Source organism: Vicugna pacos, chromosome 31, assembly GCF_048564905.1.
Source record: "Vicugna pacos chromosome 31, VicPac4, whole genome shotgun sequence".
NCBI classification, from domain to species: Eukaryota; Metazoa; Chordata; class Mammalia; order Artiodactyla; family Camelidae; genus Vicugna; species Vicugna pacos.
Window position 1 is genome coordinate 19,050,248 of NC_133017.1, and position 23,545 is coordinate 19,073,792.

A 23,545-nucleotide genomic window follows, 5' to 3' on the forward strand; every position below is an offset into this window, starting at 1 on the left:
ATTTTCTTTAAATCTTACAATCAAATTTGAATTCACTGGGGAAGAAGAGGAAGATGGCAACCAGTCAGCCCTCCATACACAACGATAAATGGGGTTTGAGTTGGACTCTGTCACTTTGTTACTGTGGGTTGCTATGGCATGGTCAAGCCTGACGACTTAAACAACTAAAATAGTTGTGTCTTTGTTCTTCACTTTAATCTGCTCTTTAATACACAGCAGTGTCCAACAGAACTTTCTGTGATGATGGAAATATTCCATATCTACATCGTTCAATATGTAACCACCAGCCAGTGTGGCTGTTGAGCACTTGAAGTGTGGTTGGTGTAACCAAAGACTGACTTATTTTAATTAATTGTAACGAAGTTTAGCTGCTTGTAGCTAGCTTTCAAACATGGCAGGGGGGCTTTTACTTTCCCCAGGAGACACCTGACCCACAGGAAAAATCCAGTCAACGTAAAGAAGTAGAAAACAATTTAATTTGATGTATTTTTTTTTAAAATAAGTCATAGAAAGTGTTATGCTCTAATATTTAAACCTGGGAGCATAATATATAGAGATATATTAAATTTCTATCCATTTTATGATATGTTTGCTTGAGAGAGAGAAGTGAAAAGTAATAAAACCATGTAAAGATAAACAAGCAAAGATAAGGAAGAGGAGAAAGAGAAAGATCTAGAGAATTCTTAGTGTGATAGCAACTATGACAAGAATGCTGACGTTGGAAAGGAGGATTTTTCTTACCCTCCCCTGTCAGTTTCCAGACTGCAGAAGTTGTTTTGCATTTGCTTTGGTCAGTCTGTTGGCTCCTTGGCATTTTGGGTACATTCTTTTCTGTGTTTTCTCTTCTCAGGCCCTCTGCCTTAGCACAACCAGGTTTGCTATGTGTAACGCCTTGCATACTTTCTCTTCCTTTTCTCCCAGGAACTTGGGTCTGCAATAATAGTTAGAATTCCAGGCTCTGTTACAGAGGTAAAAATGACAGGAAATATGAGGGACACGTTTTCTTCAGGCTTCAGTCATTTCTGGCATGTCTGCTGCGTGCAAGACACGGCCAAGTACTGTGTGTTAATTTTTTTTTTATCGTGGTAAAATATACATAACATCAAATTTACTGTGCTAGCCAATTTTAAGTGTACAGTTAATTGGCATTAGGTACATTTGCAATGTGTTTAACCTCACCACTACGTATTTTCAAAGCTTTTTCATCATCCCAAACAGAAACTGCACCCATTAAGCAATAACTCTCCACTGCCCCTTCTGCCCCAATATCCTTTATTCTACTTTCTGTCTCTATGAATTAGTCTTTTCTAAGTACCTCACGTAAGTGGAATCACACAACATTTGTCCTTTTATATGTCTGGGTTATTTCACTTATCAGAATGTTTTCAGGAGTCATCCATGTGGTAGCATGTATCAGAATTGTATTCCTTTTTAATGGCTGAATAATATTCCATTGTGTGTATACACCACAATTTGTCTGTTTATGAGCATTTGGGCTATGCATTTAATAACCCACCTGGTTCCCTTCAAATCGTGCTCGCCTGCAGTCCTTCCCCAAAATGTCCCAGCTTGCAACACGTCTCATAGGTGATGATCTAAGAGAAAAGAGCTGAATCTGCATACTCAGCTATTAAAAGATTGCAGACTCCTATATTGGCAAACAACCCCCTCCATACTCTAATTCACTTCACTTACTTAATGAAAAATTCTGTGTCTACAATAGTCCAGTCATCACCAGTGAACAAAGGACCAGCCCCGGTTCTCATCACATATGGCACGTTTATCCAGTATCCTGTGGCAAGTCAGTTGGCTGTTGATGCCTCAGATGCAGGTTCAGCTCCTCAGCTGCTTTTTATTCATAACTTTCGGAGATCCTCACTGATGATGGTACAATTATACAACAAAGCCACTAGGAACCCTTAGTTACAGTTATGATTGGAGCAAAAAGAAGTCACTACCTGTGGAGTGTCTCAGCCCCTTGCCTGAGCAATTGCAGGTATCTTGCACGAGTGTCACACTGTGCCTGATTTAAAGCAGGACAGAGCAGCTCATTGTAACCCAGCTCTGTGCTGTATTTAGAATGTTAGCCAAAATCTGGCTTTTATAAAATAATATAAATAATTACTGAAGTTAAACGAGGTGGGAAGTTGTTAACCGTTCACATGGTAGTTGATGTAGTAAATGTTACAATAAACAGTAAATCTCTCCTGTTTAAAAAATAAGCCGCCATTCCTTCAACAAAGGAATAATGTGAAAGCAACATCATAAAGACTTAATAGGTCTCAGAACTTCGCTAAGCTCTTACCACGCGTTAACTCGGTTCTTCCTCGTGACCACCTTCTGGTACAGGTGTGACTGTTTTCGTCCTTTCTAGTTAAAGCCACAGAAGCACAAGGAGGTTAAATGGTCTGCAGTTGACAGCTAGAAAGTGTCAGACTCTAAATTCCGGTGCAGAATCTCAGAAGAGGAGCCGTATTTACTGTACCTTAAGATTGTAGATTGTCTTTTAGTTAGAGACAGTTTCTCTAGTTTTGAATTTCAGCAGTGTTAGGTGCTAAGTAAATAATCTGAGTCATAAAAGGAGCAGAGACACCGTTAAAAACTTCTCAAAATTTCCTTTTCTATGATAATCTGAATTTTTAGTCTTGTTTATTATCATGTGGTGGTTTGCAAATTTGTGAGTGACGAAATTCACTACATACGTTGTTCAACTTAATCTGGTGTGTTCACAGGTGGTCGCTGTCTATGGAACTTTATCTGATTTGCTTTCTGTGGCCAGCAATAAACTCGGCATAAAAGCCACCAGTGTGTATAATGGGAAAGGTGGACTGATTGATGACATTGCTTTAATCAGGTAACCTTCACCTTTTTATAAGCTGTCTACACCGTGCCCTCAACCTCTCAGTGCTGTGCTCTTTCCTTTAAGCAGTAGCTCAGTCAGTGTTAACAGTGCAGGATTTTTGGCAAATGAATTGCCTACAGTTTGCTCTTTGGAATTTAAGTAACTTGGACTTCTGGTTCGTTGATCAGATAGAAAACCCTGAGTACCTTCCAATACACTGATAGTCTTTTTGCATGTGTGGCTATGAGGAAGCTTTATGTTACTTGAGATGGAATTAATAAGACATGAGTTTTTAATGCTAGAAATCTAATCGCTGCCTTTAATTGGATACGCTCCTGCTTATTATTCAATTCATTTCCTAAGAATGCTTTGAACTTTATAAACACTACTTTTGTGAAAACATGCTAAATAAGGCAGAGTTTTAAATAGAGTTAACTCACCAGTGTTCCACCACAATAGTGGTTTTGGTTTGTTGGGGTTTTGGTTTTAAATATCCTGGGCATATTTTAAAACCAGTGTATGGTTCACCTCATTCCATCCTTGTGGGAACACTGTAGAATTTTGGAGCAGGAAGAGGCTTAACAACGAAGATGGAACACAAATTAAGTACTGCCCACACCGATTACGTTGTCTTTGCTTTGCCCACAAGCTACCTCACTCAATTGGCAAAGCATGGACTTTCTGAAATTGATGGTGTGAAGACAGTGGTGTAAATGATGGTAGTTTACAAAGTTTAATTTTCATTTAAACCCAGGTCAGAAAGACCTTTCAATGTAACAATACTGCCTCTGAAGTTAACCACTTCTAGTCCCTTTATTTTATAAATGAGGAAACTAAACATCTGAGAGGTTAAATGACCTACCCAGGTCGTATGGTTTAACAGCTGATTTTTGGTAATGAGAGGAAAACAGATTTTGATACTAGTCTTAAAAAGTTAACTGGCATGGTGAACAAGTAGAAAAAGATTGTAGACTTAAAAGACAGAGATTTAAAATCCAAATAAATTAGGAGAGTTTCTTAGTTTTTCAGTATCTATTGCCCAGCTTCTTTCAGTTTCTATGGATAATGGTCACATTGTTGAATGATTTATATCAACCTAAATTTCTTCTTGACACAGAGTCTGCTTCCAAAAAGATTCTGTGTGTTCCTGTGATGTCTTATAGAATAATTTATATACTTACAGAAATAAAAATTTCTACAACATAGGTCATAATTGAAGAAGGCCATAGCTGAAGCTTTCTGAGCTGTAAAGTATCTATCTGTTTAGAGAGCAAACCGGTGTTTGCCAGAGGGGAGGAAGCAGGGGGACTGGGTGAAATAGGTAAAGGGGATTAAGAGGTACAAACTTCTAGTTATAAAATAGAGAAAGCGCAAGAATGTAATATGCAGTACAAGAAATATACTCAGTAACACTGTAATAATTTTGAATGGTGACAGATGGTTACTAGACTTATCGTGGTGATCATTCCACGTATTTGTCAAATCACAATGTAGTACACTTGAAACTAACATAATATTGTGTGTCAACTATACTTCAATTAAAAAAAGAGCTAGGACAAGAAATAAACATAATATATATTATATTGTATCATATCATACCTTCATCTACCTGTTTAATAATTTGTGGTTCACGGTACAACCTGATCATTTATTTATACTAATGGCAGGGCGAGGTGAGGTGGGCCGGGGAGGAGGATATACACTGATAATCCAGATTTTCAGATTATGGGCAGTTATTTACATTTGGGAGTGTGGTGGGCATAGTGGGTGAGTGTTTACAGCAGTTACTTCCAGTTATATTCTTCCTAGATTTAGTACGGAAACGTATTTCCCTTTCCAAAGCACAAAGCAGCTGATAATTTGGGAGAGAACCCCAATAATTTATTTAGAGTTACAGAACTAAAGTAAAAAAAAAAAAAAGACAAGAGTTGTCTGTAGCTTTAATCCTATCCTTTGAGCATAATAGTATATTCTTCAATTGATAAGAAACTGAATTCACATAATTTGTATAGTGGGTTTTGTTTTGTTGCATTTCAGAAGTACCTTCATGTGCGGGATCTTGTCTGAATTTTATAAACATCACAGAGACCTGCTTTGGTGAAAATTTGCTAAATAAAATAGAATGTCAGGTAGTGTTAACTCACTAGTGAGTTACCACAATAGTGGTTTTTGGTTTGTTTGGGTTTTGTTTTTGTTTCTCAAATATCCTAGGCAAATTTATCTCTTTAAAACGAGTGTCTAGTTTAGCTCATTCCATCCTCATAGCATCGTAGAATTTTGGAAAGGAAGAGGCGTAAAAGACCTGGGTTTAAACAAAAAGCACTGGAAATTCAGTTAGCTTCTTTGCAATATAGATTCATAGGTTCTGCCGTCTTCTGCATTTACTCTAAGGAAAAGTTCCTCTAGTCAACAGATAATTAATGTGATTTCTGGATTTTGATGGTGGCTTTTTAAATTTTGATTTCCCCAGGGATGATGATGTTTTGTTTGTGTGTGAAGGAGAACCGTTTATTGGTAAGTGACATCCTTAAAAGCCAGTTTTGTCTGCTGAAATAAAAAAGATGAAATGGCAAATATTTTTCATAGGTTTACTAAGCGTAACACTTAAAAGTATCTTGTGGCCGTATTCAGCTCTTCATACTTTTCCTGATTCTGCATCGGGGTGGGGGAGGGGGCTGTGAAAGTAAATCTTTGACTTGAATTATATGATCATATTTTAATGTGGAGACCCCATCTTCTGCGTGCCTTTAAAATGCTATGGATGTGCACATATTCATTAAACATGTCATGATAGAGTAGTTTTGATTTTAGATAGCTGTTTTGTTTTGAAATTTTCTCTTTGATAGTAATCAAAATGTTGTTACATACTTTTAAGCATGCATTGCTTGCAGAATTAATGTTTGCCAATCATTCATAGCAGTCAAATCAGTCAAAAATGACTTGGTGTCAACCACGCTCACATCCACACATACAGGTACTATATACCCTTTCCTTTGGAAGAAAGCTTATCCAGTGTATACCTCAAAAAATACAGCCCGAGGCTTAAAAAAGGTAAATACTCTTTAATGAATATTTGGTGTATTTAGTTCCAGACAATCACATCCTGAATATTTAAGTATTTTTTTAAGCCATCACAATAATGGTATTTGGTGAATGGAGGTAGTTCTCTGGATCATCACACAGGCAGTTGCCAACTTAGAAGTAAGTGCATAGTCTTCTCTATCTCTGCCTTAAAACTGTGAGCAAAACTTTTCTCTCGTCTTTTTTACCCATTAGCCCAACAGAGTGGTTAGCAGGCAGTGGTCACTTAATTGGTTCATTGCATGCGTACAAACAAACCACAAAATAAAAAGTACTAACTAGTGCGTATTTTAGTTTTATCATTATGAACTTTTGGATTTAAAAATCCTTGGTATGTTTTCATCCTCCGGGTTTATTGATACCCAGATTATTTTCCTTTGGGCCAGTGGAAATCCCTTCAGTCCTTGTCCTTTTCACACAACCCCACTAATCTTTCACAGTTCCCTTACTACCTGTAATAGCAAAGTGTTTGTCTTAAACTTCTCTTATTCTAAACCCAGATCAGTGTGTTTTCCAAGAAGCCTTGGTTTCTTTTAGTGGGAAATGTCATTTCAAGACACAATCCTGGTGCTAGGGAGGCCCATTGCTACTGATTTTATCCTCATCATTGGGCTTTTTGGTGGACAGAGTTGGAAATACATAGCTAGCTACAGATAAAATTAACATATAAGAAATATAAAGTTCTATATCATATATAACACGTAGATAAAATATCTCATGGGTTCACACTAATACTTTGGTTAATAACTAGGATTATAGGGTTTTTTATTTAACTGCTTCTGTCTTACATCTAGATCTCCTTTCTTGCATATCAGTAATCCTGATTTTCAGGGACACAGGGCATGATGCAGCTATAATGTCACATAAATACTTCATCCTACACAAAAAACATTAAAGTTTCAGTAACAGTCCCAATACTTCAAGTACCAATAAGACTACTAAAGACAGGTAAACATTTTTTAATATGGTCATTCCTTTCTTTCTTTACTTAAAAAATAATTGTATTGTCTCTCCATTGTCAGAATGTTATTACTGTATACCATATACAGTGGTGCACATGTATGTATGTGTGTATATATATCTGTGTATATATATATACACACACACACACACACATACATATATATGCAACATTATATACTCTACTGTCTCCCTTAAAACAACTACTTAACTTTACTTCTCCAGCCCTTAGGCTGATGCCTCCAGTAGTTGTCTGCAACTTGTTCTCTGGTAGATTCTTGACAAAGAACTTGTGAGAACTGTGTTCTCTGACATCTTGCATGTGGCTTCTGTAGTTAAAAGTCAGCCTGTCTAGTCTAAAACCATATGTCAAACCTGAACAAGTTGCAAACTTTAATATGCGTAGTTTGTTGTATATCAGTTATACCTCAATTAAGTTGCTAAAAAAATCCTTGGTTCACATTATTTTTCTTTAAATATCATAAATATGTTACTCTATTTTATTCTGGCGTAGAGTGTTGGTGTTAAAAAAAAATTTGATCTTTCATAAGTGAATATTTTTCCTAAGTTACCCAAAGGATTATTCCCTTTCTTTAAAGTACAGTAATTTTAGTAAACTATTTCTGGGCGTTCTGGGTTGATTCTCTCAGGTATGTGGTGGGCCCTTTCCATGTGTAGTTCACTTTTTTTTTTTTTTTTAAGGAACGTTTTCTTGAACTTCGTGCATTTTGTCACCATGCTTTGGTTTTCTTCTTTAAGGGCTGCTATTGTATATATGTTGGATCTCCTGCACTTTCTTCTGTATTTGCAATCTATTAAATTCTTTTACTCTCTTTCTTCATTTCTTTTTGATTTTTGAAGTTTTCCTCTTTTTCGTCATTTTTCCTTAAGGCACTTTCTGTGTGTTCTTTCATTCCTCTGCTTCTTCGAATTTAACCTTCATTTCCAAAATGGTGTTCCTTTTTATTTCTAATCTCTCCTGAGTTCTCGTGCCTCTTCTCTGAATTTTGTGATTCTGTTTATGTTCTTTCATACCTTGGATGATGTACTTCTTTTAGCATCTTCAGAATATTAGATTATAGTTTATCTGTGTGGTGGGCATTTCTTTCTGGCATATTTTCATTGGCTACCGGGGTGTAATTCTTCCTGTTCTTTTAATAATTTTGTATGGCATTTTCTGTTCATTTTTACATGAAATTAGCTTTCCTTAACTTGGAGAAGGGAGGGCTGACCTAGGAAAGTTTTTCTGATTTCATGGCTCTAGATTTCCCTTTTCTGTTGTTCCTGTGAAGTGTTAAAAATATGGAAATCACCTTCTGATGTATTTTGGTTCTGTTAGACCTTTTTGACTTTTACCTCAGCTTCTTTTTCTTTCACCTCTGATCTGTTCAACTTGGATTCTTTTCCCAACCTCGTATCCTTAGTCTGGGGCTTTGTCCTGGATGCGGGTTTTTGGCTGGTGGGTGTTGAGAGTCCATTTCCAGCTTCTTCAAATCTTACTACAAACTACTTGAATCACCTGTGGCTGGACTGGGCCTGCCCCTCCCACTTTCAGTCCTCTTTTCTCAAGTAGCTGAGTTTTGCAGTGAGTATTTACAGATTAATGTGGAGTTCGTACGTTCATCACATACTCCATTGTTTCTCCCGGCTTCTTCTGTCAGGGATGCTGACACCACGCTGTCTTCTGGCTGTCGGTGCTGGTGGGAATACCTGTCCCCTGGCTGTGTTTTAGATGCTGTCGGTGGCTGTGGGGCTTGCGTCCAAGTAGCTCTGTCATGCTCTTAACGTGTGCTATTAGTTTAGAAAATGATGCTATTGCCATCTTCCCCAGACCCCCAATCTTGATGTTTTTGTTTTTGTTTTTTTTCCTGTATGTCATCTCTAGATCCTCAGACAGATTCTAAACCACCTGAAGGATTGTCAGGAGCCCACACAGACTGGCTGACGTTAAACGTTGGAGGGCGGTACTTTACAACGACACGGTAGGTGCACGTGGGTGCCGAGAGGACACCGTGTCCTGTTGGTTCTTCCCTTTAATTGGCTGATTTCCTTAGATATTTCAGTGCTACCTAAACATCCTGTGTGATTTGAAACCAATTTTTAGAAAGTTTTTTTTTTTAAAGAAAAGAGTAAAAAAGTAGTTCACTCATCATTCCAGAGAAAGGAGGAAAAGCATGAATTTAGTGTTTTAGAATATGCTTTTTCAATACTGAGTAACATACATGCAACACAAGAGAAAAATTAACAACACTGAAATCTGCAGAGACTACAACTGCTTATACTAAGGGATAAGGAAAATGTAAGTTTAGATCAAGAAAATTGTTTCATGTAGCTTGCTATAGGACAGATTAGCGCTTCAGTGAAAGGAAACCAAGCCACTATTTGGGTCAAAGGAAGTGCCAGATTAGGTGGGATTTTGATAAATTGTAACGTAGGGGACATTTTTTGTCTCCCGGCATCATTCCTCCCAGGTTATAGCATGCCTCTTTTTGAGAAAGCAGCTGGCATCAAATAGACGCTTGACTTAAATATGTTTGTTTATAAAGACAAATGAAGAAACCCATTTTTTTCCCCCTGACTTCTTAGGAGCACTTTAGTGAACAAAGAGCCCGACAGTATGCTGGCCCACATGTTCAAGGACAGAGGTGAGTACGGCAAGCATCTGGTTCTCACACTTGGTCTCTTTTTTGTAGCTGTAATAACCCCTGTCGTCCTGTGCTTTTTAATGCTGTCAGTGATTTTTACAAGAGTAGAAAGTTACTGGCATATTGCATAATTTCCCTTCCATAAGTTTCTAACTTTGTCTTTTGTTTATGGGGGGGCTGTCTTCATTTTCATGGTCCCACAGGCGTCTGGGGAAATAAGCAAGATCATAGAGGAGCCTTCTTAATTGACCGAAGTCCTGAGTACTTTGAACCCATTTTGAACTACCTGCGTCACGGACAGCTCATCGTAAATGATGGTATTAATTTGTTGGGTGAGTTGTCAGTATGATTTCTCACAGTTTTATAAGTTTAGGATTTTTATTTTCTTTTCACTTGCTTAGTCATATAGTGTATTTTCATATAGTGAAAGTATCTTTTCCATTTTAGAAACAGTTTGGGGGGGGAGGGTATAACTCAGTGGTGGACTGTGAGCTTAGCATGCGCGAGGTCCTTGGTTCAATCCCCAGTGCCTCTGTTTAAATAAACAAACAAACCTGTTTATCACCCCCCCCAAAAGCTTAAAAACAAATAAAATTGAATGTTTTTACTTGTATAGGAATATGTAGGCACAGATAGTCTTCCAGGTATATCTCTAACCCATAAATTCTGATTTTTACATTCTAAATAGATTTAGATTTATCAGTAAGGACTCTAAAAGATTTAGATTGTATCAGTGAAGACTCTAAAGGATTTTGTCATTGTACTTTTTTTATTGAGTTATAGTCAATTTACAATGTTGTGTCAGTTTCTTGTGTACAGCACAATTCTTCAGTCATACATCAATATACATATATTCATTTTCTTTTTCTTTTTCACCATGAGCTACTGCAAGATATTGAATATATTTCCCTGTGCTATACAGTATTAACTTGTTTATGTATTTTTTGTTGTATTTTCAATTGAATGGTGACTGTCACTTGGGTTCAGTTATGGACCTTCCCATTCAGAAGAGGAAATTATACTTCAGAGTCATAAGACTGAATTAGAATCTTGATTCTACCACTTATTAGAAGGTTAACTTGGGGGAAGTCTCTCTGAGTCCCCTTTGAAACTTGAGCATTAAAAATACCCTGATCCCTGACCATATCACAGATTTTTGTGAAGGTCAGTGGAGACAAGGTGGACGACAGCCCTTACAAAGCAGTGGTTGCATGGTCAGCTCACAGGCCTCCCCGTGCCTGAATCTGGTCTGACCTCAGGAGTGGTGGGAACGTGGTGATCTTGAGTGCACCCTCCACAGATTTTGTCACGGGGGTATGTGCACTCAGGGTTTTAAAAGATTGATTTAAAAAAAAAAAACAAAAACTTGATTTTAAAAGAAAAACTGGAAATCTAAAATTTTATATGAAATCTTCTGATTTTCAAAACACTACGTGCAAACACATCAGAATCAGCCTGGGGGCTGCTAGTTTATATCTCTGTAGTGAAATGTGAAACGCTCAGTAACTGGCGTTATTGTTCTATTAGACTTTATATTGCCTTTAGAGCTTACCCACTGCAAAAATAATGATAAGGTTTGACCCTTTCCTCTAGCGCCATAACTGTCCATAACTGCATTCTTGTTGCTTTTCTTCTTCACCTTCTACCAACCGTTGCTTTAAACCCTCTACAGCCGATTTTTCACTTTAGCCATTCTGCAGCGATTGTTATAAAAATAACCAGCGATGCACGCTTGCTCAGAGCCTTTCCTTTCAGCACCTGTAGCAGTCTGCTGCCTTTCACTCCCATAGCCCACCCTCTTCTGAGGACATTCACGCCTCACCTTTAGATGGCCAGTGGGTTCTTTGAAGGCACCGCATTTTAATTTTTCTTGTGTCACAGATAGCATCTCAGGGCCTCCCTGCCTAGGAAGTAACGTCAGACCTCAGCAAGGCGGGCTCTTACCAGCCTCCCTTGTTTTCCCTTGTCACGTTTGCCAGCCATTGTTCTTCCTTATTCAGCCATTCAGCAGGCAGAGCATCTCCTGGATTCATTTTATAAAGCGTTGTTTTTAATTAGAACAGTTTCCATCCAAACACTTTACATGGGCTACAAGCTGCCCCAAGCAATCACGTGCTTTGAAATAATCTATAGTAACTCATTTCTCTTCCCCCCACCTCGTTTCTTATCCTTCCTAATTTGTGTTTTCATTGGTGAATATGTTTTCACCTTCATGATCCCCCTTTGTCCCCGACCCCTAATGACTGTCTTTTTCCAGTGACGCATGTCTTCCTTTTCTTGCATTTGTCTTCAAAATCCTCTTTCCCTGATTTAAATCAGCTTTTCCCTATCTCCTCCCTAAATCTCACCTTAATCCAAGTGTTCTCCTAACTCAAGAACTTTTCTAGCATTTCAGTATTTATTTCTGTTAAGTTAACATGAATTTTCTGAACCTAATTTGATAAAGTAAAAAGAGAACATTCCCAAGTGTCAGAAAACATATAATTTAATAATTATTAATTTATATATTAACACATATCATCATATACTAATATACTAGTAATAATCATGGTGATCATTTACTGAGGACCTACCAGGGGCCCAGGCATTATACCAGACAATACATACAGGTTATCTCTTTTAACACTTTGACAACTTCACAAGGAAGGTCATAATATCCCCATTTCACAAATGTGCAGATGAGCTTAAGGGAGAAATGAAGTAGCTTCTGTTAGACGAAAAACTGGAGCACTGGGATTCAAGTCCAAGGTGTGCCGGTGCTAACAAAAAAAAAACACTAAATATTCCTTCTCTTCCTCAACTGTCTCTCATGGGTGCCTTCTGTGTTAAGGCTTTTCTGGAAGTTTTTAAGATTTAGTTCTGAACCTAAGATGAGGGGGAAAAAAATCTCTACTGCATTTGCTGGGAGGTCCTGACTTACTCAGAAGATCTTGGCCCACTGAGCACGGGGCCCAGCGGAACCCCTCTTGTGATCTGTTTGCCAGGAACAGACAGTGAGGAACCCAGGGTGGCGCCACTCTGGTGCGGGTGGACGGTGTTGGGCCTGGGTGGCCCCCTGAATGGTGTGCTGTCCATCGCGTGACCTTTGCTTTGCAGTTGGAATACTGAAGGTGGAGTTGGGTCTTTCCAGAGAAGATCATAACCTTCCCAAATAACTGTTGTGATTTTCTCTTCCTACACCCTTACTAGCTTGGAACCATCTGAAGGGAAGGATTAGATCTCTTATTTCTCTGATTTCTGAGATCTTAGTAGTTTTCAAGTGGACTCAGCCTGCTGAGTGACTGAGGTCCTCATTTGAAGGAGAGTGGATTCCAGATTTATTCCCACATACTCTGATGAAGATGTTTACTAACAGCTGTGAGAAAGTATATGTATCAAGCCACCAGGAGAATGTACAGTTTGTTTTTGTTTTTATTTTTGTATTTACAAATTAAGAAAAGTAAATGATACATAAAATCCCTTTTATCACATAGAAATCATTTTTTAAAATTGATTCTCCTATTAAAAAAAGTTTCTGAATTATACGTTTAATTTTTGCTTTGAAGGCTGGCTTACTTTTATTCATTTCTGTAATTTTCCAAATCAGTAAGTAAAAGAGATTTGTGACAAACCTATTCAGATGTGCTTCATTGAAAAAGTCAATGCAATGTTGATTGCTGGGTTCACCAATCACTGTATCAATTATTTTAGGAACATCTGATATTAGGACTTTTTTGCCTGTGACCTATTTAAAGTAGTTTTCAGAAATAATTTTGAAATGTTGAAATTTTTCATTCTAATTCATTAGTTTTGTTTTGCTATATGTAAATACTTGTTTATTTTAAAATGTTCTCTATATATGTTCTAAACCTTAGTTACTTTCTCCTATGTTGATGGATAGCCTACTTTTTGAATTTCATTTCTATCGTGAGAATTTAACAAAGAATTCTATAAATATTAAAATGAAGAGCATTCTATAAAGTCAGATCGTTTTTATTATGATAGGTGTGTTAGAAGAAGCCAGGTTTTTTGGGATCGACTCACTGATTGAACACCTAGAAGTAGCGATAAAGGTAAGGCTCTTCTGACATTAGGCAAATATTCCATTTACTGTAGCTATCTCCCAAGAATGCTCCACTAAATTGATCAATATGTTTTTCAAGAATTCTCAACCACCAGAAGATCATTCACCAATATCTCGGAAGGAATTTGTCCGATTTCTGCTAGCCACTCCAACCAAATCAGAACTGCGTTGCCAGGTAATTAAAGGAGACTTTGACGTGACTTACTTGTGTCAGCAAATCTGTGAGTGAAGTTTAATATTCTTCTGGGAATTTCTTTCTTGCCTGATTTTCTTTTTTCATGCAAGATACAATTAATGATGGTCACAGCAGTGATTTAGTCTTAAAATGGTTAGCAAAAAAAAAAGTCATAATGGCTTTTTTTATTGTTTATGCCTCATGCAGCAGTTTTTTGAGTAACATAGAATTTCAGCAATTAAAATAAAAAGTTGTCTGTACAGTTGTTACATGTGGCTAGTCAGTGGGAGATAACTTGTATGCATTATAGCACTAACAATTTTAAAAACCACAATACTCACTTTTTAAAAATAAAATAATCTTGAATTACTGAATTAATAAAATAATTCAAATACAGTCAGCTTTAATAAAAATACTTATCAACAGGTATGTGGCTAACAGAGATCACCCTTTAGAAACTTCTGCACATAAATGAGGTAAAGCCAGGAAGCGTTCTAAATATTATGTGTAAATAGAGTTTGAGAACCCATTCAGAACACTGATTTTATATGTCTAAGTTTCATTTGAATGACTCAACTGCCAATTGCTTCTAAAAAAAAATGGTGGTTTAATTACTATAGTAATTAAATTTAATACAGCAAATGGTTTAAATATTGTGACAATTTGTGTTTTTTAATTTTAGGGCTTAAACTTCAGTGGTGCTGATCTTTCTCGTTTGGACCTTCGATACATTAACTTCAAAATGGCCAATTTAAGCCGCTGCAATCTTGCCCACGCTAATCTCTGCTGTGCCAATCTTGAACGAGCTGATCTCTCTGGATCTGTGCTTGACGTAAGAATCCTTTCGATTCCAAGAGAAAATTAAATTTTTAGCCTATTGAACAAGTCTCAAAGAGCAGAAATTCTGTCTCTTAATGGGAGCTTTTATTGAAAACAGATTAATTTCCTAAGTTGATAAAAAGGAAGTCCCTGAAGGTGAAGTGGGTTGGTTTTGCAACTCTGATATCCTTTATTAAACAGAGACCTGAAACGTTTAGCAAATAACAAGGAATTAAATCTTGAAATTAGATTCTTACCTCCTCAACCTAGTTCACTTTATTTATTCAGACTTCTATTTTCAGTGAGTTATTAAGGTAAAACTGGAAAGGACCTTTGAAATTTTCTATTCAACATCATTTCTAGAGTGGGAGAATGTTATTGCTCTGGTGGGTGTTTGGCAGAGAGATTTTGAAATAAACGTGTCCATCGGTTGGTGTATGTTAGCATCTCAGCGGCTCTCCCCCTGTACACGCATGTATGTATGTGTTTGCATGTATGTATGTGTATGTACGTACTTACATAACAGTTGCCCGTGTTAATCTGGGGTTAGAGGATATATGTGAAACCGACAGTGAAATCTACTAACTTCTAACAGCTGTAAGCGCCTGAACACCAAGGCTTCTTGTCTCCGTCTTTTGAATTCACAACATCTATTATAGTACCTTGCTTTTAGTATTCCTTGAATACGTGTTCACTGAATTTCATGATTTTGGCTTTATTCCTTAGTTGCAGTGTATTTTTCCCACGAAACTTAGATCTTAATAACAAAATCTGCCAACATACATTTCCGTCATTTTCACTCCTTGTTCCATCTTGAAGGATCAAATTGATAGCGAAGTAAGCGAAAGACTCACAGTACAAAGGAAAGGCTTGAAAGACCTAGTTTTTAAACAGTGAAATGCCGAGAGGCAGCTTGGTCGGTCTTTTTGTTAGGGAAAGGAAAAAAAAAAAAAAGACAGCCACTCTTTCAGTACAACTCGTTTTGAGTTCTCTTTAATTTTAGTATTAACTGTGAGCCGGAACCATCACTTTCTTATCTGTACATACTTGTTCTACATATAATTGATGTGAAGGCCAAAATACTTATTTTTTAACTGATATTTACTGAAGTGCTATCAAACGGGAAATTTAACTTATTAATGATAAAAATGGCTCACGTTGAAGACTCATTGCCCAGAGTGTGCGGGCTGTGAACGTCAAAACTGACTGCTCATTCTTGGGCACTTGAAGATGTTGCGGTGTCCACGGAACACGGTGTGCACTAAGCACAAGATGCACCGCATGGCCCCTCCACTCCTGTTAAACTCCTCCCTGCGGGCTCACTGGCTGTGAAACCATCCAGCTCTGCTGTCGACCAAGATGACCCCTGTGGCTGTCCCAGTTCGCAGCCCATATCTGAGCCGCGCCCTTTAACCTGCAGCATCCTTTAGGGTGTTTCTCCACACCCTCCACCTGCCCTCATTGACTTTCTCTTGCTGTAGAGGAGCTGATGTAATAATGCAGCTGTTACAAAACCACTGCACGTTCCCTGTGCCAGACTTACAGAATGGTGAGAGCTGGAAGGGACTGTGATGAGTATGACCTTGTCTTACAAAGAAACTGAAACCTGGAGAATGACCAAGCCCCGAAGGCCAGTTTGTCAGCAAAGCTGGAACTAGACTCTAAGGCACGTGTTTTCTTTCCCTTGTGTCCTTTTTATTAGTGACTTTTTCCTTTCGAAAATAGCAAACATACACAAAAACGAGCTAGTATAATGAACCCGCTTTGTGCTTCCATTACTCAGCTTCAACAATATCCGTATATAAACAATTGTGTATTGTCTTTCCCTTTCCACAGATTATTTTGAATCACCTCGTTTTTTTCACCTATAAATATTTTTTCTCTCTCAGAGATAAGTAACATTTTAAAAACATAATCGTAATATCATTATCATACTTTAAAAAAAAACAGTAATAACCTAACTGCTTCCATCAAAACCCACTGCCCCTTGATACAGTGAACAGCACAACTCTTACAGGTGCGGTGCTGCTTCACTCAGCAGCTGGGTTCTGAGATCTCGCTGTCAGTGACCTGCTTTACCATTGGATGAATAGAGGGTGAAATGGCTTCTGTGGTTGAAGACAGAAAACTTCACTGAATTTCTTCCAGGTTTACTTCTCGGTGAGATTCCGCAGTAGCGCCTAGAGTCTAGGGCGGTACTTACATAATCCTTAGGAACTTTGGATGATATTTACAGTCTGCTTTACCTGGGAGCATCCCATAGAGAACCAGAGACATTTATTTTCAGGCACCAGCTTCCTGTCCTGTCATATCTTCAAGTACATAAAGTCCAGCCATCTCTTCGTTACGTTGGGCCTCCCACGTCCTCGTTATCCTCCCCGTTAGTCTGAGGGCTCTGCTACCTCGTGTTAAACGCGCAGACACGGAAGTGCACACGTGTTCGTCAGCTACCTGTGATCCGAAATGGTCTGTAGCTTATCTTCGCTATCACTAGAATTGACTGTAAGTGAAGGAAATTGCACTTAGGAAACAAGGATTTTTCTTGATGGGTGTGGCTGTGACATCACACGGTCAGACTTAGGATCTGAGATTTCTTCACTGATCTGCAGTCATCATTTATGTTGTGCCCTGCGGTTTTTAAAACACTTCTTACCTTCATCATCTACTTTGATGGCCACAATTGTGAAGATGTGATGTGAATGCCAACTTTCTAGATAGCTTCCTGCCTCATCTAGTAGTTGTTTGAGTTCAGGTCTGATGGTATTGAATCCTTTGAGATGAATTAGTGTAACTTAAAATTCGAACATGTATTTTCTAGCTTTTTTGCACCTTGTACTGTGGCTTGGGTGCTCCGGGTTGGTACAGAAAGGCCCTGCAAACAACTTGCTAGTGCTGGTAGCTAACTGACTCCTTCAACTGCTGGCCTTCGCAGTCTGACCTTTGATAGGAAGGTAATAGTAACACTGAGAATCAGGAATTCCACTGATTGATTCGTACAGTAATAAAGAAAGGAAAATCCATGAGCCTGACAAGCTTATGCTTTCTCACGCAGACTTTTCAACGGTCACATTGTCATAGGCTGGGCTGTTTATGTGCCCAGGGCTGTTGGTAAAAATAGAAAGAGGGCTGTCATGCTTCTGACTCCCCAGCTTCTTTCTCTGCACTCTTTTAGATTTCATGTAAAGGACTGCTGTTTATTTGGCTTCTGTTTCTTTTTTAAAACAACGATTTTTAAAGAACACTTCTCAGTTCTTACCGGGTTCAACTGGAAAAGTCTTTATTGTGAGTAGAAAATAATTGATGGTGAATGTATCGAACTGAGCTTTTTTTTTCTCCCTTTTTAATTTTTTCTTTTACTGTTTGAGCCAGTTTTTTCTATTCCAAACAAAACCCTGAACCTTAATGCATGGACTTTTCTCTCCCCCTTGCCAGTGTGCCAATCTCCAGGGAGTCAAGATGCTCTGTTCTAATGCAGAGGGAGCATCCCTGAAACTGTGCAATTTTGAAGATCCCTCTGGTCTCAAAGCCAATTTAGAAGGTGAGACTGCATCTGTAATTACCATCTCTAAGGTGAAAACACACCAGTAAGAGGAAAGCCAGCAGGATAACTGTTACTGGTGAAAACATGGTAACCGCAGGGAAGGGAGGCAGATTACTTCCATCCTGTCATCACACTTAGAGAATCTGCAAAAAGCTAAGACGTTGCTTGGTCTCCGTCATGCTAACCAACAAGGAGAACTTGGGAAATCTGGCCTCCAATACTTAAGGAGGCTTCAGTCGGAGAATTAAGTATCAACATCTTAAACTTTCAGACAACAGCAAACTTTTATGGACCAAAATTAAGAACTTCGGTTTACATAAAGCCAGGCAGTTTTTTGTCACTTCTGAATGTACTGTTTTGTTGCTCTGTTGTGTTCTTGAACTGGTCACTTTGTTTATTTGCATAATTAGAAGACAGTATTTAACCTCCACTGCCATGAACTTTCAGAGCCATATTATAAAACTGCTAATTATCCTAAGACTGAATTGAATTCCTCCCTCAAAAATACAGACTAAAACATTCTTAATTCATAGTATAAGCAAACAGACTGTTAACAAAGAACTCCTTGTATATGTATGTTGGTTGAGAGACTGAGATTTATCGTTCAGTCATTTCCAAAGGTTCCAAAGGTTCTTCACCTCCCATTAAGCCATCTTGCATCTTTTGAAGGTAGATGACTTTAAATGCTTTTACGTTCAACGACGCCTACAAATATTCCCTGTAGGTGCTAATCTGAAAGGTGTGGATATGGAAGGAAGTCAAATGACAGGAATTAACCTGAGAGTTGCTACCTTGAAAAATGCGAAGTTGAAGAACTGTAACCTCAGAGGAGCGACTCTGGCAGGAACTGACTTAGAGGTGAGTTACCACGTGGAGTTTTTGTTCATCTAGAATTTCTGAGTAGCTCCTACAGAATGTATTGAAATCATAAACAAAGTGGTTGGCTGATCACAACTGCCAGGAAACATGCCAGCCCAGCTGATGCTTTCAATTGCTTGTTTAAACAAATTTGAATTCCAGGGCAGGATTGGGTTACCTCAGTTAACAGGTACCAGTTTCAGATTTGAAGATTCATCTGGCATTCAGTCTGAGTTGATTTCATTTCTCCTCTTTTCCTTGGGTCTCCCTCAAGTAGGTGAGTTTGATAGATGCTTTTTTAATCCAGTCAATTGTATTTTTCTTAAGTTTTAATTCCAAACAGAATTAGATGGGGCCGGATTATTTCTTGAGCTACTTGAGAAATTTAAATGAGATCTGAATTTGAAATCAGGTTTAAGGGAAAGCCTGTTCTAAACTGGCATCATATTCTTTTAGAATCTCAACCTGAGATTATAATTTTGTCCAGTCATCTTTGTCATCATTGTCTTCTGTCTGCCATCTTGATTTGCAGGCTCAGCTAGTGGACTCAGTAGTTGTTACTAGGCCAACGTCATCAGTGTCCGGCAGCACTTTCTGCAAAGACGGGCATGTTCTATGCCTGTGCTGTTCAGTCCAGCAGCCCCAACCACACATGGCTGCTGAGCTCTTAAAACGTGGGTAGTGCAACTGAGGGATGGATTTTTAAATTTTAATTTTAAAAAAAAATTTTGTTATTTGAAGTGTAGCTGATCTACAGTGTTAGTTTCAGCCGCACAGCAAAGCAATTCAGTTACACATATACATTGCTTTTTCAGATTCTTTTCCATTATGTTATTACGAGAATTTGAATACAATTCCCTGTGCTATATAGTAGGTCCTTGTTGTTTACCCATTGTATATATAGTAATGTGTATCTGTTAATCCCAAACTCCTAATTTATCCCTCCCCCAGCCCTTCCCCCTTTGGTAACCATAGTTTTCTATGTCTGTAAGTCTCTTTTTGGTTTGTAAATAAAATTTGTATCCCCTTTTTATTTTTCAGTTCCACATATAAGTGATACCATATGATACTTGTCTTTCTCTGTCTGACTTAATATAATAATCTCAAGGTCCATCCATGTTGCTGCAAATTGCAAATTTTATTTAATTTTAATTCATTTAAAGATAAACAGCCGTATGTGGCTGGGACTATCATATTGAACAGTACAGCCCTATACAATAAAGTCTGGCACAGATTGGGTTGTAGAGAACAGTATGTCAACATCTAGTGTGCTGCTGAATTTTTTTTTAATGTTTTCTCCTTGTTCTCTTGATAGCTCTTAGCATAGTAGCAGCCCCCCCCCCCCGTAAACTTAAAGGCAAAAAGAACCAGCCTGAGGCCAAAGGTATAAACCTATTCTAAGCACAATTATTTAAATGTTTATGATTTGTTACTGTCACCTAAGATGATGGTTTTTCCCCTTGGCTTTAGTTACCATGTAGTCAATGTGGTTCAGTAGCAAAAAGCCTCCCTCTAATCTCACTGGTGGCGCAGACTAACCAACCAGGGGCTGTTGAGGCGCAGCCGCTGATGTTTTACCCTAAAAGATCATGTGCAGTCACCCGCATCTCTAACCATTGTCTCCGTCATCCCCGGGGACTTGGCCAAAACCCCTGTCTCATCTGTTCACTCCCTGATCTCAAGGGAAATCTGAAAGCAGCTCCCAGTCATGGTGCGGGTTGCCGTTGCATACATTTGTTCAAACCCAGTGAACTGTACAAGTAATTCTGGGGTTTAAAATAAGGCAGTTCCCTGCTCTAAGAATGTCAGGGCTGGGGAATGGAAAAAATCTGTTACATAATTTAATCATTAAGCAAAATCCCTTTCTCTCAGATTCTTTTAAGCCATCTCCCCACCCCCCATGCCCGTTGTTCATGGACTGTGGTGAAATTGTTTAGATACTGTTGACTGCGTTGGAGCCCATCTGGATTTTAAATGCCTGATGCTAAAATACGTGAACAAAAGGGACATGCTTCGTTGTCAACCTTTGTTTGTACACGTCTGTGGTGGTCAGCCTGAGCATCAACTGGAGAGGAGAAAACCTGACTTTCTTCCAAAGCTTCTGGAAGTTTCCCTGAAATAACTGAGTTACTACGTAGGAACATTTTCCTGTGTGCCCAGGAATCAATTTGACCTCTTAAATGGTGCATATTGTTTTTGTCCTGCAGAATTGTGACCTGTCTGGGTGTGACCTTCAAGAAGCCAACCTGAGGGGTTCCAACGTGAAGGGCGCCATCTTTGAAGAGATGCTGACCCCACTACACATGTCACAGAGCGTCAGATGAGACTTAGGGCTGGAGGAAGACGCTCACGGTGAAAAACGTGTTCCTTACCACTTTTCTTTCTCCACCCACTCAGTTGTCTAGAAGAAATAACACTGTGAGGGAATAAAAAAAAAAAAACATTTAGAGGATTACGCTTGTTCTCAGCGGTGCATAAGGGGGAAGAAGTCACTTTCCCCCCCACATTCTGATTTTAACAGAGAAGCACTCATTTAACTGATGTAGGGAAGCTAGATTAGCGTGCTGCCTTTTGAGTGGAGTAGGGGGATTTGCCTGGCTTTGGGACCAGGAATATAGTATCTCTTTTATTTGCTTTTACATAGGCATGCTGTGGAAATACCATCCTGGTTTGAGACGCATTTGAGGATTTTAATTTATGAAAAGCACAACATATGCAATTATATTTATTGACTCTCTAGATGCAGTATGGATATTTAAATTGTTAAACTTTATGAAAATTTTGAAAAGGTCGTTCAGGTTTACAAATAGCTTTAGTGACGCCTCCCGTACTTTAAATACCTGCCACGCCATGTGCATATGGTGAGATCAGACTCCCCAAGGCTCTCTTTTCAGGTTAGTTTTTTTTTTTAAAGAACAAAACAGTAGCTAAATTAAAGAAATCCTCTGTTACTGATTGAGACAGAGTGGAAGGAAAGACATCATTATACATCACTGTCAGCTGAAGTTACAGTGGACCTCTCCGGATGGAGGAAGGATTTACCTGTAGCTGCAGCTTTTCAATGCACATTCTTGAGGATTTCATTCTAAGCAAGTTCCACTACCAGACCAGGCAATTTTATCAACTTACACTACTGGCTAGTTTCCTCCTGAACAGTCAAAACAAGCGTAGGAAGATAGTTGAAAACCAAAAAGCCAAGGTGCGTGAATAACATTCATTTATAGTTGAAACGGGGCCAGCCTGGACGTAGGTATCAAATCCCAATCCACTGCAGTCAAAGCTATAAAATGTGAATGACCATGGCAAATCCATCTTTCAGGAGTCAACATACTAGAGTTGTAGCTCAAACTCTACAATGGAGAACGAGGGCTTCTAAACTGACAGTTGCATTACAGTTATCAAAAAACTTAAAGGCATTGGGCTGGTCCAAGATGTAAAACCAATCATTCAGCGCCTGTGGTTCTTACATTTCTGATTTAAGCGAATTTTAGCCTGGTTTTCTTGCATCATCATCTCTGCAGAAGCAGGGTTAGGGCCTGCGTTTACTCGTGACCTGTGTCCCTATGTCTACCACAAGAGCAGGGATGTAAGCTGTGTCCAAATGGGTTCTGAATTCTACAGACTTACCAGTTTGAGGCAAGGAATTGTTAAAAACCACTTCGTCTCCTTTGGGAGAACGACATGTCTTCAATATTTACGTAGCTTATCCTATACATACATATGCAACGCTTTCCTGAACAGTAAAGGGTACGTGTGCAGAGCGGGAGGGCAGCAGACCTTTACAGGTGAAGGAAAGCAACTTCAGAAATGAATTATTTTCTTTGCTTTATCATTTTTACCAAGACAGAGAAGAATTGTATTGAGAGAGATCTATTTTCATAATCAATATGTGCCTAAATTATATTTAAATCATTTCACTCTGTACTATATTTTCAATAATTATATAATGTGTTGTCCATCCACTTAAGGGTACCTCTGTAGACATAACCTAAAACTGCAGACGAATCTGAAGGATCCAAACACGGTATGCTTAGAAAATGCAGATTTTGGATCTAATGTGTACTGCATTAATAAATGATGTGAAATGTTGAAAAGGAGTTTCTTGTCTTGCTTTTGAAAATCAGCACCTTCCAGATTTTGCTTACATTTCTTCAATTTGTGTTGAAGACCAAGCCTGAGGGGCTGGGAGGAAAAGGAAGCACAGTGTAACACGTACCGTGGAGGTGACGGTGCCTTTAGTTATTTCTCTATGCGGGATTATTTTATGATCCTTTTCTGAGAGTCCGCCAAGCTAACAAGACAGAGACGTTTTATCAATGCTGAACAAAAGACTGTCTTCCCGTAATTCATTTAATTTGTGTTACTCTTTGATGAACAGGGCCAGTTAGCTTTATTAGGTTGGTTAAACACATTGCCCCTAAAATGTTCTCAGCTGACAACTAGGAGAAAGGAGTTTAAGGAGGGAGGGAGGGAACATTTCAAAACAGTAGAACTTCCATTAACCCTAGCAATGAGACACGTTACTACATGCAGTTTAGTTTACGTAAAAACAGAGTTGTTT

General features: G+C 38.5%; 1 protein-coding gene across 1 annotated transcript in view; it reads left to right on the forward strand.

The window, feature by feature from the left end:
* The window catches only part of KCTD9 (potassium channel tetramerization domain containing 9), a 28,179-nt gene extending 6,752 nt beyond the window's left edge, over window positions 1-21,427 (forward strand). The window contains exons 2-12 of the mRNA XM_031692528.2: window positions 2,733-2,854; window positions 5,313-5,356; window positions 8,769-8,865; window positions 9,470-9,528; window positions 9,732-9,860; window positions 13,513-13,580; window positions 13,671-13,766; window positions 14,449-14,598; window positions 18,018-18,123; window positions 18,851-18,984; window positions 21,192-21,427. Coding sequence (XP_031548388.1) covers window positions 2,733-2,854; window positions 5,313-5,356; window positions 8,769-8,865; window positions 9,470-9,528; window positions 9,732-9,860; window positions 13,513-13,580; window positions 13,671-13,766; window positions 14,449-14,598; window positions 18,018-18,123; window positions 18,851-18,984; window positions 21,192-21,308 — 1,122 coding nt within the window. The 3' untranslated portion in view covers window positions 21,309-21,427. The remainder of the gene's footprint in view (window positions 1-2,732; window positions 2,855-5,312; window positions 5,357-8,768; window positions 8,866-9,469; window positions 9,529-9,731; window positions 9,861-13,512; window positions 13,581-13,670; window positions 13,767-14,448; window positions 14,599-18,017; window positions 18,124-18,850; window positions 18,985-21,191) is intronic.
* The last annotated feature ends 2,118 nt before the right edge of the window (window positions 21,428-23,545 follow it).